This window comes from Bos taurus, chromosome 5, assembly GCF_002263795.3.
Source record: "Bos taurus isolate L1 Dominette 01449 registration number 42190680 breed Hereford chromosome 5, ARS-UCD2.0, whole genome shotgun sequence".
NCBI classification, from domain to species: Eukaryota; Metazoa; Chordata; class Mammalia; order Artiodactyla; family Bovidae; genus Bos; species Bos taurus.
Window position 1 is genome coordinate 41,537,679 of NC_037332.1, and position 19,146 is coordinate 41,556,824.

The 19,146-nt window shown below is 35.9% G+C and overlaps 1 protein-coding gene across 1 annotated transcript in view; it reads left to right on the top strand.

Moving 5' to 3' along the window:
• The window catches only part of ABCD2 (ATP binding cassette subfamily D member 2), a 94,309-nt gene that overhangs the window by 57,002 nt on the left and 18,161 nt on the right, over nucleotides 1–19,146 (top strand). Inside the window, exons 7-8 of the mRNA NM_001434994.1 lie at nucleotides 3,907–4,052; nucleotides 16,252–16,336. Coding sequence (NP_001421923.1) covers nucleotides 3,907–4,052; nucleotides 16,252–16,336 — 231 coding nt within the window. The remainder of the gene's footprint in view (nucleotides 1–3,906; nucleotides 4,053–16,251; nucleotides 16,337–19,146) is intronic.

A 19,146-nucleotide genomic window follows, 5' to 3' on the forward strand; every position in this document is an offset into this window, starting at 1 on the left:
ATAATGTGAATATATCTCAATTTAAAAGATATTACTAGAGATTCCTTATCAGAGAAGGTAATGGCAACCCACTCCAGTACTCTTGCCTGGAAAATCCCATGGACGGAGGAGCCTGGTAGGCTGCAGTCCATGGGGTCGCTAAGAGTCGGACATGACTAAGCGACTACACTTTCACTTTTCACTTTCATGCATTGGAGAAGGAAATGGCAACCCACTCCAGGACTCTTGCCTGGAGAATCCTAGGGACAGAGGAACCTAGTGGGCTGCCATCTATGGGGTCACACAGAGTTGAACATGACTGAAGTGACTTAGCAGCAGCAGCAGCAGCAGCAGAGATTCCTTATATTGCAAAGACTCCATTGAGAATCTTATTATATAAATGCATACATGTATAATTGAAATATAAATTCTTTTTATTTTCAAGTATTAGTTAAATCTTTTATAACCTCATGGTATCTATCCTTAAACTCAATCATTTTAATGGTATAGGAATGTGGGTAGATAATTGGTCTACAAAACACATTTTGTATTTCAAACCTTTTATTCTGTCTCTTTGTACACTAAAATCTTTGATTCTTTCTCTCTTTCTTTGTACACGTACACACCTTATTATTAAGTAAGTTGCAGTAAATAAATCTTCATGCATAACTTCTTTAGTGTATGCAGTTGACCCTTGAGCAATACAGAAGTTAGAGGAGCTGACCCCCAGAGCATTTGAAAATCCATGTATAATTTATAATTAGTTAACAAGGCAATGGCAAGCCACTCCAGTACTCTTGCCTAGAAAATCCCGTGGATGGAGAAGCCTGGTGGGCTGCATTCCATGGGGTCGCTAGGAGTCAGTCACGACCGAGCGACTTCACTTTCACTTTTCACTTTCACGCAGTGGAGAAGGAAATGGCAACCCACTCTAGTGTTCTTGCCTGGAGAATCCCAGGGATGGCAGAGCCTGGTGGGCTGCTGTCTATGGGGTCACGCAGAGTCAGACACGACTGAAGCGACTTAGCAGCAGCAGCACAGATAATGAAGTACTGTAATATTTCCTATAAAAAATTTATGTATTTTTAAAAGCTGATATAATATTATCTGGACATACTTTTATTGGTTTTTGTACTGTCCCTCATACATAGAGGGCAAGAAGAGACCAGGAAAAGGCAGACCACTCTAGACTGGTGGGTGGCAGATTTAATAAGCAAGGGAAGTTACATCTGAGGCTTGTGATGGGCAGCTTCAAGATGAGTAGATCTCTAATTCCATTTATCAGAATCATAAAAATTTGTACGGACTTTAATGTAGTTCAGTCATGTATACCATCCAGATGTTCTCAACACCACATTGCTCTCTCAGGCGGTCCCTTTTAAAATTCTTGGTGGCTGTGGGAACTGTGGGTTGAACATAGGCCAGGGGAGAGGGTCAGGAGCATCAGACTGCCTGAGTCCAACTCACTGGACAACTGACAGTGAAGTCCTCTTGATAATGTCCAACAACTTTCTACACTGAAATGTTACCAATTGATACAATATTATTCTTTATGATAACTTATTTTTCTCAGTCCAGCATCATACATTGCATTTTAGTTGCTATGTTGCCCTAGTTTCTTTAAACCTGAATAAATTCCTCAGCATTTTTTTTTATGACATTGATATTTGTAATGAGTGCAGAACTATTGTTGGTTATTCTTAAAGTCCCTCAGTTTGGGTTAATCAGATAGTTTCTTCATGATGTTTTTGTTTGAAAAAATATGAATTCATGGTGATACTCTAAATCAAATTAAACACTATCGTGTTTTTGTTTTTTTTTTTTTTTTTTTTTTGCTTTTCCTCCCTCATTTCATATTTATATCTTCCTTCTTCCACAATGAGAACCCTACCTTGTGACATTATTAAAATTTACTTACTTGGTCTTTCCTACAACATAGTTTCAGAATTTCTACACCTGCAGCAATAAGAAATATGAACAGTTAGTTTCAAAGTTGCTTTGTGGTTCTTTTGGTTTTCAACTGAAATTATGTAGCCAAATTTGAAAGTTACTTGGATCAGTCTCTCTTCCCCTTTCAATGTGGTTATGTTGTTCATTTGATATACTTACAGTTTATTTGTTTCTGTTTCTATTCAATTTTAGGGTTTCTTCCTTCATCTTTATTAGTTAATTAAAATAATAACATTTAACATGAGTCTAAGAGTTAAAATACATAGGGAAGATATTTAGAGAGGTCTCCCCCTTCCCTATCTATTCTGCTTTGTTCCTCCCATCTTCTATAGATAAGTGATTTCATTAGTTTCTGGTTTACTGTATTTCCTTTTGTAAATATCAGCAGATAAACTTACGTTTTCTTACTTTGCTTTCATTTTACATGAAAGTAGTACATTGCACATTGGTGGGTCTATCAAATGGAGATGGTTTTGTCCCCTGGAGGATAATATTTGAAAACTTTTTTTGTCTCTGCCACAGTGGATGCTACTAACATCTAGTCATCTAGTGGGTAGAGACCAAATGTGCTGTTAAACATCCTATAATACACAAGACCTCAGTAACAAAGAATTATCTGGTTTAACATAGCCATGATACCACTGTTGAGAAATTCTGCTATACATCTAATTTGTACTTTGCTTTTCAACTTAATATATTATGGAAATCACTCTATATCAATTAATAGAGACCGTCCACATCCAGTTTTATAGCTGCATGGTACAGGTACCATTGTTTATTTAATCAGTCTCCTTTGTATGTGCATTTAGGTTTTCTCAATATTTTGCAATTTCAAATAATGCTGTAATGGATAACTTTATATACTTTTTTGTTCTTGGTGGTACACTTTTGAAAGTATATTTTTAGAATAAAGTCCTAGAAGTGGATCAAACACCAGATGATATATTGGTTTGCCAAATCCTCTCCAAAGGGTTGTACCATTTTGTATTTTCATGATTGTAAGAAAGTATCTGTCTCTCCATAGACTTGCCCATTGAGTGAATTGTCAAGTTTTTGGACTTCTACCAATCTGATAAATAAGAAACTAAGTATATTGTTAATTTGCATTTCTCTTATTTTGAATATCTTTTAAAAGTTTTGTTTGTTCATATTGTCAAAGCCTCAAATTTTATAATTTTTAACCCAAATAGTTTTAGATGAAATACAGAAGCAACATTTATGAAATATAACAGAACACATGGAAACTTACAATACCGTGTGTAAAATAGATAGCCAATGGGAATTTGCTGTATGACCCAGGGAGCTCAAACAGGGGCTCTGTGACAATCTAGAAGGCTGGGATGGGAGGGAGATGGGAGGGAGGTTAGGGAGGGAGGAGATATGGGTGTACCTATGGCTGATTCTTGTTGATGTTTGACAGAAAATAACAAAACTCTGTAAAGCAATTATCCTTCAATTAAAAAGTAAATAAAGTGGCAAATAATAATAATATATCTTATAGTACTATCCTACAGGTATGTCTTTATATGATATAGACATAAATCTTTTTTGGATGGAATAATCAAAATGTTCTGGGCAACTGTTACCCACGTTTTTCACTAATTGAATCAGATCCCCTAAACAGAATCCTTGTCCTCTTGGAAAGGACTTGCCTTTTCAAAGTATTTTGAAAAATTAAATTCAGAGTATAAAACTTAAAAAAATATATATATATAACAGAACAAGTATGTATTTCTGTGCTGAAAATATCCAAGTATTTCTTATAGAAACTTTTCTTGTGGCATGTCTCAATATGTTTTTTTACATGAATAAAACAACATATTGTCCTGACACATCTGAGAGAGAATACTTATCACCAGATAATAAATATAATCCTAGAAATAGAGTATTTAAAGACTCCTCTAGAGTTTTCAGGCTACTAGGATATCACAATAAGTAAGCTAAACTGATTTTGTCTCGGATTCTTGTGTTTTACAGGCCATACATGTCTCTTGGAAGTCTTCGAGATCAAGTAATTTATCCAGATTCAGTGGATGACATGCATGACAAAGGCTATACAGACCATGATCTAGATTGTATTCTACACAGTGTTCATCTCTATCATATAGTTCAAAGAGAAGGAGGTAAAGTCTATAATTCATGGCTTTTTTTCATGTATTTAACATAACTTAAAAAAATTAAGTTGGGTTTAATTTTGATGTATGCTGTTGTTGGAACATAAGCACATAAGCAAAGATGGAATTTATAGCTTTTGATGCTTTTCCATTGTTAACTTGCTCTTTTCTGTTTGTGCTATATTTCATTCAGCAAACTAAGCTTTTTCCTGAGTCCACAGCTAGCATTTGAAGATTTTTTTTCATATTTGGATGAACATGTGTTCCTGAAGCCATAGTCAATCTAAATGTATGTAAGGTTCATGACAGAAATATTCTCCTGTTAATCCCTCAGCTTACATTAAATATAATAATTTGAGAAGTAGGTATCACAGAACTTTTTTATTTTCAGACCAACAGTCTTACCAATACATTATTTTTTTCTCTACAGCAACACATAGAGAATTAGATAATACACAGAAACTTCTGTTTGGTAGTTTTTCAGCATAAAACATACTTTGAAAAAGTAAGAATAAGAGTTATACATATCAGCTCAAGAAAGAATCACTTTCAGAACACAGAAATAACTTGATAACATATAATTTGATAGCCTAGAAAAACTACTGAAATAGCAAGCTAGAATTCTATGTTTAATTTTGCATGTGTTTTATTTTTCTAGCCCACTTACATGATCAAAAGGAGCAGAGTAGTACCGTAATTAAGAATGTAGGCTTTGAAATCAGAATTCTGGAATCAAATCTTTAACTCTGTTCTCTGTACCTTTGTATCTTCACCTGTAAAATGGAGATAAATACCTTATAAAGATGCTGTGAAGATTTAATAAGACTTTATTTAAAGTATTTAGAACAGTGATACATAGTAAATTCACAATAGTTGCTAAAGGTAATAGAGCTAGATGTAATATTGATACAAAGATATTTTGTCTTTGTGTGATGGTGCTCAATATTTTACATATTTCACATCTATTATTTCATTTGATACATTAAGAAACCAATGTAGGCAAAAGAGATAATATTATATTATTGTATTTATATATGATATCTATAGATATCATTTTAGAATATAATACATATTCATAAATATCATGTATAATATTTATACATATCATCTTATAATATCATAGTTCATAAGTGCTATAAATATGGAAAGCAGGTTGTCTTTTTGTGTCATATGGTCAACTTCTTCCCAGTTTTAAAACAGTGTGGCAAAATAGCAACTACCTATTAATTGGGGGTAAGTTATTTGGATAAGTTTGAAATCTAATAATCTGAATAGAAATTTATAATAATTTGTCACATACTCTATTCTTTTAGAAGTTATCAAGAAATTCTAGAACTAGTTTTAAGAATTTTTCAACCTTAAAAATATATGATAGTAATTGTTATGGTTTATCGAGTGCTCACTCTGCAGAATATAACATGTTACTCAGTTTACACTGTCATCTTATTTAATATTTGTAGCTGCCCAATGATGTGGGTTTTACTAACCCCCCTTTAACAGATGAAATTCAGAAGTTTAGCAGTTTCCCCAAGGGCCCTCAGCAAGCGGTGGAACAGGGATTCCAACACAGATGAGACTTGAATGTCAATGTTCTATATAAGATATGCCACTGTGTTATGCTATCTCAACATCTTAGATACTAATAAGGCTTGTTATATCCTTATACATAAAAAATGATAAGGAAATTCACTGTACTTGCCTAGTCCTTAAAACATGAAACATATTTTTAAGCAAAGCAAGAAAACAAATTTGCAAGGACATCACTTACTCTGGAAGAAGCCTGCTGAAGTTCTAGTAAGACTATTAATGATTTGAAGCAACACTAGTTCCAACACTTAAAGAAATTTGCTTAGAGAAATTCTTTACTTTAGTATAAGATAGATTTTAAAACTATGTTTTATTCCATCAAACAAATTACAAAATAGAAAGATGTAGAATTGTTAACAAATAGATGTGAGCTAAAACAGTTTGTACATCTTCAGGAAGCAAGAAAACTTCACTTCTTAGCTGACTTAGTATCACTGTTTCAGCATCAGAAGAAGTATCGTGACTCAGAGTTTTGATTTGTATGTTCTGTGTTCAAGAAAGATTGCCTGTTAAAGCTTTTGGGTTTAGTGAAACAATGAACATAATTTATTTAAATACATAAAATTTAAGGATGCTTTGACCCAAATACTTTCGTCTTTGTGCGTTCTTATTTCAAGGGGGGAGCTATTTTTTTAAGCCCAGAATATTTCTCCACTGTGTAGCAATCTAAACCTATTTTTTCAAATCCTCACTTATGTTTCATAAATGCTATAAAAGTCATAGAGGAAATTTTATTTCAACAGTTTTCACTAGAAGCAAGAACTTTGAATCACATGGCATTTAGAGTTTTTCCCTAATATAAAATTATGTTTTTAAATAGATGGAAAATTCCTGGAAGTTTGCCCAGGAATGAACACTGGTCCCTTTTGGGGAGTATCATTGGGAAATAGGGAAAGTCTTTTCAATCCAGTGCACAAGAAACAATGAAACTCTAGTTCTCATTTCCTTTCCCTTTGACCGAGTTTATTTAGAAATTTTAGTAAAGATGAAAATTCAGTTGAGAAATAATAAAGAAAGCAGAGGGCCTGGGTTTTTTCCAAATGGGAAAATTAAACCTAGACTACTTGGGATTTGGTAATGTCCTAAGTTTGCATGTGTATGTTTGTGCATGTGTATATTTGTGTTTGTGAGTATGTGTGTGAGAGTTTTGATAGTCATTTTCCTCTTTGAAAATCAGGATTTGCTTAGTCCACTCTGTTTTATGATATTCTCACTTCAGAAAAATATCTGATATGGCTGCCTTCCTAAGAGACCCAATGATTTTGTTTCTAAGTGACTTTTTTTTCTTATTACAAAATTAAGACAGGCCATAAAAATAATATAAAGATAGTAATTTTAATTTTTCAAATATTGTAAAAATGTACATCTTAGAAAGTAAAAGCCTCATAATTCCATTCCCAGAGATGATGCAATTATAATTTATAGGGCTTCCCAGGTGGCGCTAGTGGTAAAGAATCCACCTACCAATCCTGGAGACATAAGAGACACAAGTTTGATCCCTGGGTTGGGAAGATCCCCTGGAGTAGAAAATGGCAACCCACTACAGTGCTCTTGCCTGGAAAATTCCATGGACCGAGGAGCCTGGTGGGCTACAGTCCAGGGGGTCACAAAGAATCAGACACAACTGACAACTGAGTACAATTATAATTTATATACCTTATGTGTTCTTACTTCTAATAAAAACTGTTGCAAAAAATTTTTCTCTGTAACTTAATTTTATAATATTTGTGAAACATAAATGATGTTTTGAAAAATAGATTCAGATTGCTACACAGTGGAGAAATGTTCTGGACTTAAAAAAATTTCGCCTTACTAACTGAGAAGGCAAAAGAGAAAAGTATTCGGGTCAAAGGCAGCTTTAATTTTATGTATTTAAATAAACCATGTCCTTTTGTTCCACGGAACTCAAAGGTTTTAGCAAGCAATTGAAAATCTGCATATAACTTACAGAAGGCCCTCATATCCATGGTTCTTTCATATCTGCTGTTCTGCTGTTGTGGGTTAAACCAACCACAAACTATATAGTACCACAGTATTTACTATTGAAAAAAACAGGTGTGTAAGTATTTCTCAGTTCAAATTTATGTTGTTTAAGGGTGATCTGTATACAAACACAATTTTGCAATTTGGTTTTTCATATAAAAAATATTCTAGGTACATTTTTATATCAGTATGTATTTTTTTAAAAAAACTTTTATTGAAGTATAGTTGTTTTGGACATCCCAAGTCGTGTGAATTGTAAAGAACATTCCTGCCAATTCAGGAGACATAAGAGACACGGGTTCGCTCCCTGGGTTGGGAAGATCCCCTGGAGGAGGGCATGGCAATCCACTCCAGTATTCTTGCCTAGAGAATCCCCTGGGCAGAGGAGCCTGGTGGGCTACAGTCCATAGGGTTGCAAAGAGTTGGATACAACTGAAGTAACTTAGCATGCATGCAGGCATAGTTGCTTTACAATATTGTGTTTCTACAAAGTGAATCATCTATGCTATGCTATGCTAAGTCACTTAAGTCGTGTCCGACTCTGTGTGACCCCATAGACGGCAGCCCACCAGGCTCCCCCGTCCCTGGGATTCTTCAGGCAAGAACACTGGAGTGGGCTGCCATTTCCTTCTCCAATGCATGAAAGTGAAAAGTGAAAGTGAAGTCGCTCAGTCCTGTCCGACTCTTAGTGACCCCATGGACTGCAGCCTAACAGGCTCCTCCATCCATGGGATTTTCCAAGCAAGAGTACTGGAGTGGGGTGCCATTGCCTTATGTATACATATATCCCCCGCTTTTTTAGATTTCCTTCCCATACAGATCATCACAGAACATTGACTTCCCTGTGCAACACAGTAGGTTCTCATTTTATACATAATAATGTGCATATGTCAATCCCAACCCCAATCTCCCAATTCATCCTCCTTTCCCCCACTGATATCCGTAAGGTTGTTCTCTACATCTGTGTCCCAATTTCTGCTTTGCAAATAAGTTCTTCTGTACCATTTTTCTAGATTCCACATACAAGTGATATTACATGATATGTATTTTTCTCTTTCCAACTTACTTCATTCTATATGACAGTCTCTAGGTCTCTTCACATCTTTGCAAATGGCACTGCTTTGTTCCTTTTTATGACTAATATCCCATTGTAAGTATGTACCAGGTCTTTATCCATTCCTCTGTTGATGGACATTTAGGTTCCTTCCATGTCTTGGCTATTGTAAATAGTGCTGCAATAAATACTGGGGTGTGTGTATCTATTTGAATTTTGGTTTTCTCCACATAGATGACTGGAGTGAGATTTCTTGGTCATATGGTAGTTCTATTTTTAATTTTTTGAAAAACTTCCATATTGTTCTCCATAGTAGTTGTACCAATTTACTTGCCCACCAACAGTGTAGGAGGGTTTCTCTTTTCTTCACACCCTCTCCAGCATTTATTGTTTATAAATGTTTTCATGATGGTTTTTCTGACAAGTAATTTTAATTTTCATTTCTCTAATAATTAGTGATGTTGAGCATCTTTTTTATGTGCTTTTTGGCCATCTGTATGTCTTCTTTGAAAAAAAGTCTATTAGGTCTTCCACCCATTTTTTCATTGGATTGTTTCTTTTATTATTGAGCTATATAAGCTGTTTGTATATTTTGGAGATGAATCCCTTGTTGGTTGTTTTGTTTGCAAATATTTTCTTCTATTCTGAAGGTTGTCTTTTTGTTTTATTTATTGTTTCATTTACTATGCAAAAGGTTATAAGTTTAATTAGATCTCATTTTGCTTATTTTTGTTTTTAGTTTCACTATTCTGGGAGATGGATCCAAAAAGATCTTTCTATAACTTATGTTAGAGGGTGTTCTGCTTATGATTTTCTCTAAGAGTTGTAAGTGCCCAGCCTTACATCTAGGTCTTTAATCTATTTTGAGTTTGTTTTTCTGTATGGTATTAGGAAGTGTTCTAATTTTATTCTTTTACAGATAGCTGCCCAGTTTTCCCAGCACCACTTATTGAAGAGACTGTCTTTTTTCTCTTGTATATTCTTGCCTCCTTTGTCATAAAGTAGGTGAACAGAGGTGTCTAGATTTATCTTTGGGCTTTCTATCTTGTTCCATTGATCCATATGTCTTTTTTTGCCCCAGTACCATACTGTCTTGATTACTGTAGCTTTGGAGTATAGTCTGAAGTCAGAGAGCCTGATTCCTCCAGCTCTGTTTTTATTTTTCAAGATTGCTTTGGCTATTTGGGGTATTTTGTGTTTCCATACAAATTAAAAAATATTTTAATCTGATTCTGTGGAATAATGTCATTGGTAATTTGATGGGGATTCCATTGAATCTGTGGATTGCTTTGGGTAGTACAATTATTTTTACAGTATTGATTCTTCAAATCCAAGAACATGGTATATCTCTCCATCCATTCGTATCATCTTTGTTTTCTTTCATCAGTATCCTATAGTTTTCTGAATCAAGGTATTTTTCCTTCTTCGATAGTTTTATCCCTAGATAGTTTCATCTTCATGATGAAATCATAAATGGAATTGTTTTCTTAATTTCTCTTTCTGATCTTCTGTTAGTGCATTGGAATGAAAGAGATTCCTGAGTATTAATTTTGTCTGGTTTTGGTATCAGGGTGATAGTGGCCTTATAAAATTAGCTTGGGAGTGTCCCTCCCTCTGCAATTTTTGGAAGAATTTGAGAAGGACATGTTAGCTGGTCTCTAAAATAGAATTCACCTGTGACGCCATCTAGTCCTGTACTTTTGTTTCTTGGAAGATTTTAATCACAGTTTTATTTCAATTTCATTATTCATGACTGGCCTGTTCATAATTTTGTTCAGTTAAATTTTTTTTAATATATTTATTTACTTATAAGGCTGCATTGAGTTTTATCTGTGGCATGTAGGTTCTTTACTGTGGCACATGGGCTTCTCTCTAGTTGTAGCATGTGGGTTTAGTTCCTCTCTGGCTTGTGGGATCATAGTTCTCCAAGGATCAATCCTGTATCCTGCGCTCTGGGAGACAGATTTTTAACCACTGGACCACCAGGGAAATCCCTGTTCATATTTTCTATTTCTTCCTAGTTAAGTCTTAGAAAGTTATACCTTTCTAAGAATTTGTCCATTTCTTCCAGGTTGTCCATTTTATTGGCATATACTGAGTTGGTCAAAAAGTTCACACAAATTTTTTCAGAAGATGTTACAGAAAAACCCAAACATTTTGGTTAACCTAGTAATTGCTTGTAGTAGTCTCTTATGATCTTTTGTGTTTCTGTGGTGTCAGCTATAATGTCTCCTTTTCCATTTCTAATTTTATTGATTTGAGTCCTCTCCCTTTTTTTTTCTTAAGGAGTCTGGCTAATGGTTTTATCAATTTTGCTTATCTTCTCAAAGAACCAATTTTTAGTTTCATTGGCTTTTACTATTCTCTGTTTTATAATATTTCATTTATTTTTGCTCTGTTTTTTATTATTTCTTTCCTTCTTCTAACTTTTGGTTTTGTTTTTTCTTATTTCTCTAGTTGCATTTGGTACAAGGTTGTGTTGTTTATTTGATATTTTTCTTGAGATGGATTGTATTGTTATAAACTTCCCTCTTAGAACTGTGCTGCTTTCCATAGGCTTTGGGTCACCTGTTTTAGTTTTCAATTGTTTCTAGATATTTTTTATTTCCTTTTTGATTTCTCCAGTTATCCATAGGTTGTTTAGTAGCACATTGTTTAGCCTCCACGTTTGTGTTTTTAATAGTTTTTTTTCCCCCCTTATTTGCTTTCTAATCTCATAGCATTGTTTCAGAAAAGATACCTGATACAATATCAGTTTTCTTAACTTTACTGAAGCTTGATTTGTGACCCAAGATGTAATCTATCCTGGAGAATGTTTCATGTGCTCTTGAAAAGAAAATATATTCTCCTGTTTTCTGATGGAATGTCCTGTATATATCAATTAAGTCTATCTGGTCTAATGTTTCATTTAAGACTTGTGTTTTCTTGTTAATTTTTTCTCCTAGGTTGAGTGCATAAATATTTACAATTGCTTTATCTTCTTCTTGGATTGATCCCTTGATTATTAGGTAGCATCTTTCCTTATCTTGTTAACAGTCTTTATTTTAAAGTCTATTTTGTCTGATGTGAGTATTGCTACTCCAGCTTTTCTTTGCTTTCCATTTTTATGGATTATCTTTTTCCATCTCCTCAATTTCAGTCTGTGTGTATCCCTAGGTCTGAAGTGGGTCTCTTGTAGACAGCCTATATATAGGTCTTGTTTTATCCATTCAGCCAATCTGTTTCTTCTGGTTGGAACATTATTCCATTTACATTTCAGATAATTATCAATAGATATGTTCCTATTGCCATTTTCTTAATTGTTTGGGGTGTGGTTTTCTTTGTATGTCTTTTTCCTCTTTCCCTTCCTTTTTTGTTCTCCTTTCTAGTGTTTTTTTGCCTATAGAAGTTCCTTTAGCAGTTGTAAAGCTGGTTTGGAGGTGCTGAATGCTCTTAGCTTTTGTTTATCTGTAAAACTTTTGATGCTCTGTCAAATCAGAATGAGAGCCTCGCTGGTTAGAGTATTTTTGGTTATAGGCTTTTCCTTTTCATCATTTTAAATATATCCTCCCACTCCCTCTGACCTGCAGAGTTTCTGCTGAAAAATCAGCTGATAACTTTTTGGGGTTTCCTTGTATGTTATTTGTTGCTTTCCCCTTGTTGCTTTCAATATTGTTTGTACTTAATTTTTGTTAGTTTAATAATATGTGTCTCAGTGTGTTCCTCCTTGGGTTTATCCTTTATGCAACTCTCTTTGCTTTCTAGGCTTGGGTGACTATCTCATTTCCCATGTTAGAAAAGTTTTTTACTGTGATTTCTGGAAATATTTTCTCAGACCCTTTTTGTTCTTCTTCTGGGACCTCTATAATTCAAATGTTCATGCATTTAATGTTGTTCCAGATGTCTCTGAGTTTATTCACATTTCTTTTCATTTTATTATTATTATTATTCTGTTCTACAGCAGAGATTTATACCACTCTGTCTTCCAGGTTACTTATGCATTCTTCTGCCTCAGTTATTCTGTTATTGATTTCTTCTAATGTGTTTTTCATTTTCAGTTCCTGTCTTGTTCATTTCTTTTTATATGTGTTTTAGTTCTTCTAGGTCTTTGCTAAACTTTTATTATATCTTTTCAATCCATGCCTCCAGTCTGTTTCTAAGATCTTGGATCATCTTTACTATCATACTCTGAATTCTCTTTCAGATAGATTGCTTATCTCCTCTTTATTTAATTGTTCTTGTAGGTTTTAACATTGCTCCTTCATCTGCAACATATCTCTTTGTTACCTTTTTTTTCTTCCTCAAAGTTTTGTGTTTGTGATCTGCTTTCCAGGCTGCAGGGTTGCAGTTCCTCTTGCTTCTGTTATCTGTCCCCTGGTAGGTGAGGTTGATCCAGAGACTTGTGCTGTTATCCTCTTAATGAGGGTTAGACTATTGTTGTGGTGACCAGAGCCTGCCTTGGATATTGAGTGAGGGCTCCCCTTTGCTCTTTGGTTGTCACTGCCCTGTCATGGGTGGAGTCGGCTTCCAAGTTGTTGTAGTAGAAGCCCCCAGATTTGCTTCTTAGCTGTGTTTCTGATCTGTGGTGCAAAGTAGGCACGGTAGGAGCACTGCTGCTGGGAGGGAAGCTACTGAGTATCCCTTCTTTGGAGCTACTCTCCTGTGGTGTACTCTGTTGTATGATCTTTCACCCATTGTGCAGACCCTCAGACTACACTGATATTAGCATTGCCATGCTAGCATTTGACTCTGGTGTCTCCTAGAGATTTCTTTCACCAGGTCATCAGAGTAGATCCACTGAAGTCCAGCCCCAGGATTGCAGTAATCATGGATCTGGACCAGTTGTGGGTATTAGGTGCTGAGTCATGCTCAGTTGCTCAGTCATGTCTGTCTCTTTGTGACCCCATGGACTGTAGCCCACCAGGTTCTGCTGTCCATGGAATTTTTATGCAAGAATATGGGAGTAGGTTGCTATTTCCCACTCCAGGGATCTTCCTGAGCAAGGGACTGAACCCTCGTCTCTTGCATTTCCTGCACTGGTAGGTAGTTTCTTTACCAATGCACCATCTAGGAAGCTACCAGGTGTTATAGGGGTAGCTCAGACTTTAGCCTGGCACAAGCCACCAAGTGTACATGCATGTTAAGTCACTTCAGTTGTGCCTGAGTCTTGCAACCCTATGGACTATAGCCTGCTAGGCTGCTTTGTCCATGGGATTCTGCAGACAACACTACTGGAGTGGATTGCCCTGCTTCCAGGGGATCTTCTCAACCCAGGGATTGAACCCATATCTTTTATATCTCCTGTATTGGCAGGTGGGTTCTTTACCCCTAGTGCTACACCTACTAAAACTAGGTCTGTCTTGGCTGTGGGAGCACTTATCTGTTCAGATGTTTTGTAGGTGCTGAGTTTTTACCAAGCTGTTTGTGAGGGTTTCAATTTGTGCATCTGCAAGGAAAAATTTCAGCTTTTCTTCTTAAATTCAGTGGCTCCTGGGACTTAGCAGTGGTTTTAGCTCCACCTCTGAATGTAAGTCGCACACAGGGATCTACTCCCAAGGCTGCCCTGGAGCACTTTGGTCTGCCCCAGTGAGGACAGGGCCCGGAGGTGGCACAGCTGCCAGCGTCATGGGAGGCAACAGGTGCACAAAGGGGTTGGAAGTTGTAAGAGATCTGGCCCAGTCACAGGTTCACGGGGAAACTGATGGCCATGATGTGGGAGATCATGCCCTGGTGGGAGCATTTCCTATCACCTGGTGGCAGGCACATGAGGTTAGCCCTGGGTGATCTTTCCAAGCAATCAGAGCCAGCCCTGTCGGGGGCCTTTCCTAGTTCCTAGCAGCAGGTGAGCTGGGGCCAGCCCTGGGAGGGGCTTTTCCTAGTGTTTGGCCACAGGTACAAAAGGATTAGCCCCAGCAGGAGCCTTTTCTAGTGCCTAGTGGCAGGCATGAGACAGCTCACCCTGGCGGAAACCATTTTTACCACCTGGCGAGGTGTAAGTAGGGGCTGACAGTGTAGGGAGAGAGGCTGCAAAGACAGCTCCACCCACTACATGTCACTCAATAATGGCTCCTTGCTTCTATGGTAGTCCAGGTTTCCTCCACAAGTATTTCCAGTTGTGGATTTTCTCATTCCCATCCCTTCAGTCTGTCCTGTCTACTTGCATCCAGCAGCAGTCCTTTCCTCAGCTTTTCTGTCATTGCCTATATTCCAGCACCCAGTGCCCATGCACACTGACAGACACAAGTCTCAGGCTTGGAGGCACAGGGCTGTGGCACAGATCATCTATGTAGGTCTCACTTTGTCCTGCCTGCCATAGACCGGCTGTTTCATTCCCCTCCAACAGGCCCAGATGATTTCCTTCTGTCCCATCCAATCTGCCCCTCTACAAGGGGGTTTCCCTGGATGCAGGAACTTCTGAGCTTCTTCAGATCCCCCACCTAGAAGCAGATACTATTCCACTTCCTGTCCTCTTCTTTTTCCCTTCTTTCTTTTGTCTTACATGGTTCCGCATGGATCTTTCTTGTCCTTTCCAGTGTCTAAGGTCTTCTCCTAGTGTTCAGCCAGTGCTCTGTGAGCCCTGTTCCATATCTAGATGTATTCTTGATGCATCTGTGGGGAGAGATGAACTCCTAGTCCTCCTACTTCTCTGCCATCTTGCTTTTCCCTATACTAGTATGTATTGATCTAACTTTTTTTAAAATCTAACCTATTTTTTAGAAAATAGAAGACTTGCTTTTGAATAAATAACCAACAGAAAGTATTTACAATGTTGTGAGAGATGGAATAGGTAAATTGTAAAACATGAAGATACACCTACATATAAATCCTAGCTCTAATACATAGCTGTATAAATTTTGATATATCAATGTCTTCATGAATTTCAGCTTATCTACTTATAAAATAACACTAATAATAGACACCTCATAAGGTTGTGAAATATACAATGAAAATTGTGAAAAATACAACTCATATAAAGTGCCAGGCAGATGGAAGCCATTTAAATAAGCTCCTTTCATATCTTTTGTAGACTTTGTAATGTGCGTGTGTGCTCAGTCACTTCAGTTATATCCTACTCTTTGCGACCCTGTGGACTGTATCCTGCTAAGCTCTTCTGTCCATGGGATTCTCAGGCAAGAACACTGGAATAGGTTGCCATCCCCTCCAGACCCAGGGATCAAACCTTTGTCTCTTGCACTGCAGGCAGATTCTTTACCCACTGAGTCACCTGGGAAGCCCAGACTTTGTAATAGGCCTGTGCAAATTTGGTGGTCTTTTCTCCTACCCCCCTGCAAAATAAGTCTAAGTATACCAACTCTTTGGAGACATTAAAAAATAAACACCTTTTCAAAGTATCAGTATTTAGAATTCTTAGAATATGTTCTGTCAATATAAGTAATTATTACCGTTAAAAAATATCAAATCTAAGACCAAGTGTTTAAACGTAAGGCACTCTGGTCTATCCAGGCATATGTTTTGTGAAATATCAGGTTCTTTGTGTAATAGTTTAAACTTGCTAGGAATCACTTGTCTAGGTAAAAACTGTAAAAGATGCTCTCTTTGATTAAAAGATGCTTTATACAATATGTATTTTTATATATTTTAAAGGATGGGATGCTATTATGGACTGGAAAGATGTCTTATCAGGAGGGGAAAAGCAAAGAATGGGCATGGCTCGCATGTTTTATCATAGGTAAGTGTATTATATTCAAGTTACTATTGATACTATTCTATTGTTGTAATAAAAAAATGTTCGGATAGGATCCCTTTTCCTCATTCGGTTTGAAAATATATTTCTGAAAAGCTAGTGCTTAGAATTTATAGTATTTAAATTTCTTAGGTTGTTTTTTAATGTGACAGAAATCTCCAAGTGTTTGTTCTATTTATTTTATGTTGAGTAATGTTAGATGACAAAATTTAATTTTTGTGTCCTAAGTTTGAAAGTGGGATAATTACTAATTTTAAAATGTGAAGACTAGATAACCACTATTATGCTATTGTGAACACAGTAGGTAGACATTCAGTGAAAGTCAAAGTCGCTCAGTTGTGTCTAACTCTTTGCAACCCCATAGAGTGTAGCCTTCCAGGCTCCTCGGTCCGTGGAATTCTCCAGCCCATAATACTGAGGTAGGTAACTGTTCCCTTCTCCAGGGGATCTTCCCAACCCAGGGATCGGACCCAGATCTTCCGCATTGCAGGCAGATTCTTTACCATTTGAGCCACCAGGGAAGCCCAGATATTCAGTAATACTTCTCAGTTACATTATTAAATTAAAACTAAATTAAATTTCTAGTCAGTCAGTGGCCTATAAAGTTAGTAGTGTTCTCCTTGAGAGGAGGCATATCTAATGGTAAAAGGAACCAACCAGCCTAAGTCTTAATGGACTCAGAAATAAAGAGATGCAGGAAATAATTTATCTTGATAAAACTTTTCTGTTTCTAACCAGCTTAATAGCCTTTTGGTTCAGAGTATCAAGCACAAGACACTAGAAATAAATATTGAAGCTATTATGATTTGTTCCTTTTTTTAAATCCTATTTTCTGTGAAAAATAAATTCCCATTTTAATGTTAGGCCTCTGGCAATGAGAACCTAAGTTGTTACTTTCAGTACTTACATCTTGGGCATTAAAGTTATGTACATGGATGGCTGAGTGGACCATAAGCTGGGGCACATGCAATACTCTTGATGAAGTTGCAGTGGAAGCAATAAAACTTCTGTAGGGAACCTTTAAAAGCTGATAGAAAAATGCAAAAAAAAAAATCAAGTAAGCTTCATTAAACACTTAGCAACAAGTTGACTATCAATTTTTTAGAAATCTTTTATTATGGAAAATCCATTAAAAGTTCATCAAAAAAGAGAATATTGTAAGATGAACACTATATTCCCATCACACTGATTCAACAAGTCTAATATTTTACAGCACTTGATTTATTTATTTTTTTATATAAAGCATTGTGAAGCAAATCCAAAGTCATGGAATTTTTCATGAAATATTTTGACATTAATCTCTGAAATATTAGGATATTTTTCTTACATTATATACCATAATCATCATTAATACAATTGACAATAATCATTTAAAATTATTTCATACCTGGTTCATATCCAATTTCCCTGATGGTCTCAAAAATATCTTTTTATACTTGGTTTGTTCAAACCAAGATCCAAACAAATTTTATGTATTGAATTTTGTTGTTATATATCTCTTAATTATTTTTAATTTAAAGAGTTGCTTCTTCTCCCTGCCTCTGTGCCCCTCCCATCTTTTATGCTATTGACTTGTTGAAGAAGCTAGGTCAGTTGTCCTTTAAGAATGTTGTCCTTTCAAGATTGATCTGATTGCTTCCTCTTGAGATCCCTTTACCTCTTTCCTCAATCTACTATTTTTCTTATAAACTGGAAATTAGAGCTAAAAACTTGATTATATTTAGGTTCAGCCTTTCTGGTAAGAATATAACGTGTAATATTTATCACTGAAAAAATAATGTATAGTTTAAATGACTTTATTAAATATAATTATGTGTTTATATTATAGAAGTGGAAATTTTAGATGAGTAAAAAGAAGAAAAAATTCTGTTTTACTACTTGTAGCACATAAAATTTTAGTATAGTATTTTCTCTATTTTAGTATACAAAAGTTGGTTGTTATTTTTAACTTTTTAATATGTAACTATTTTCATAAAGTATTTACAGTTTATATTCCTCTTTTTTTGGGGGGGGGGGGCATACCACATGGCTTGTGGAATCTTAGTTCCCTGACCAGGGATTGAAATCAGGCCCCAGCAGTGAAAGCACTGAGTCCTAACAACTGGACCACAAGGGAACTCCTTGTATCCCTCTTTTTATTTTGTATCCTATTATGTGTATTACTATGTAATAGCTAGCCAAGGTTTGTTTATTATTATTATAACATTTATGTACCAAATACATAAATGTATTTCAGTATTCAATTCAATGAATTCTGATAAATGTATATACAATATATAATCAATATCCCAATTAAGATAAAGAATGATTCTATCACTTAGAAAGTCCCTCATGCCCCTTTCCAGTCAAATCTTTCCATAGACAATTTCTGTTTCCATTTCTAATGCATAAATTAGTTCTCCTGTTCTACAACTTCATATAAATTAATCATGTTGTGTGTGTGTTTGTCGCTCAATTATGTCCAACTCTTTGCAACCCCATGGACTGGAGCTCACTAGGCTCCTCTCTCCATGGAATTCTCCAGGCAAGAATACTGGAGTGGGTTGCCATTCCATCCTTCAGGGGATCTTCCCGACCCAGGGATCAAACCCAGGTCTCCCACATTGTGGGCAGATTCTTTACTGTCTGAGCCACCAGAGAAGCCCCAAAATTAAATCATACAATATGTATTATTTTGTGTTATAGCTGGAGTTTATACATGAGAAAAATGTTGTGTAATAACATGGTATTTTAATAACATACATGGTTAGTTCAAGGATAAGGCAAACTAAAAAATATAAACTAAAATATGCAAA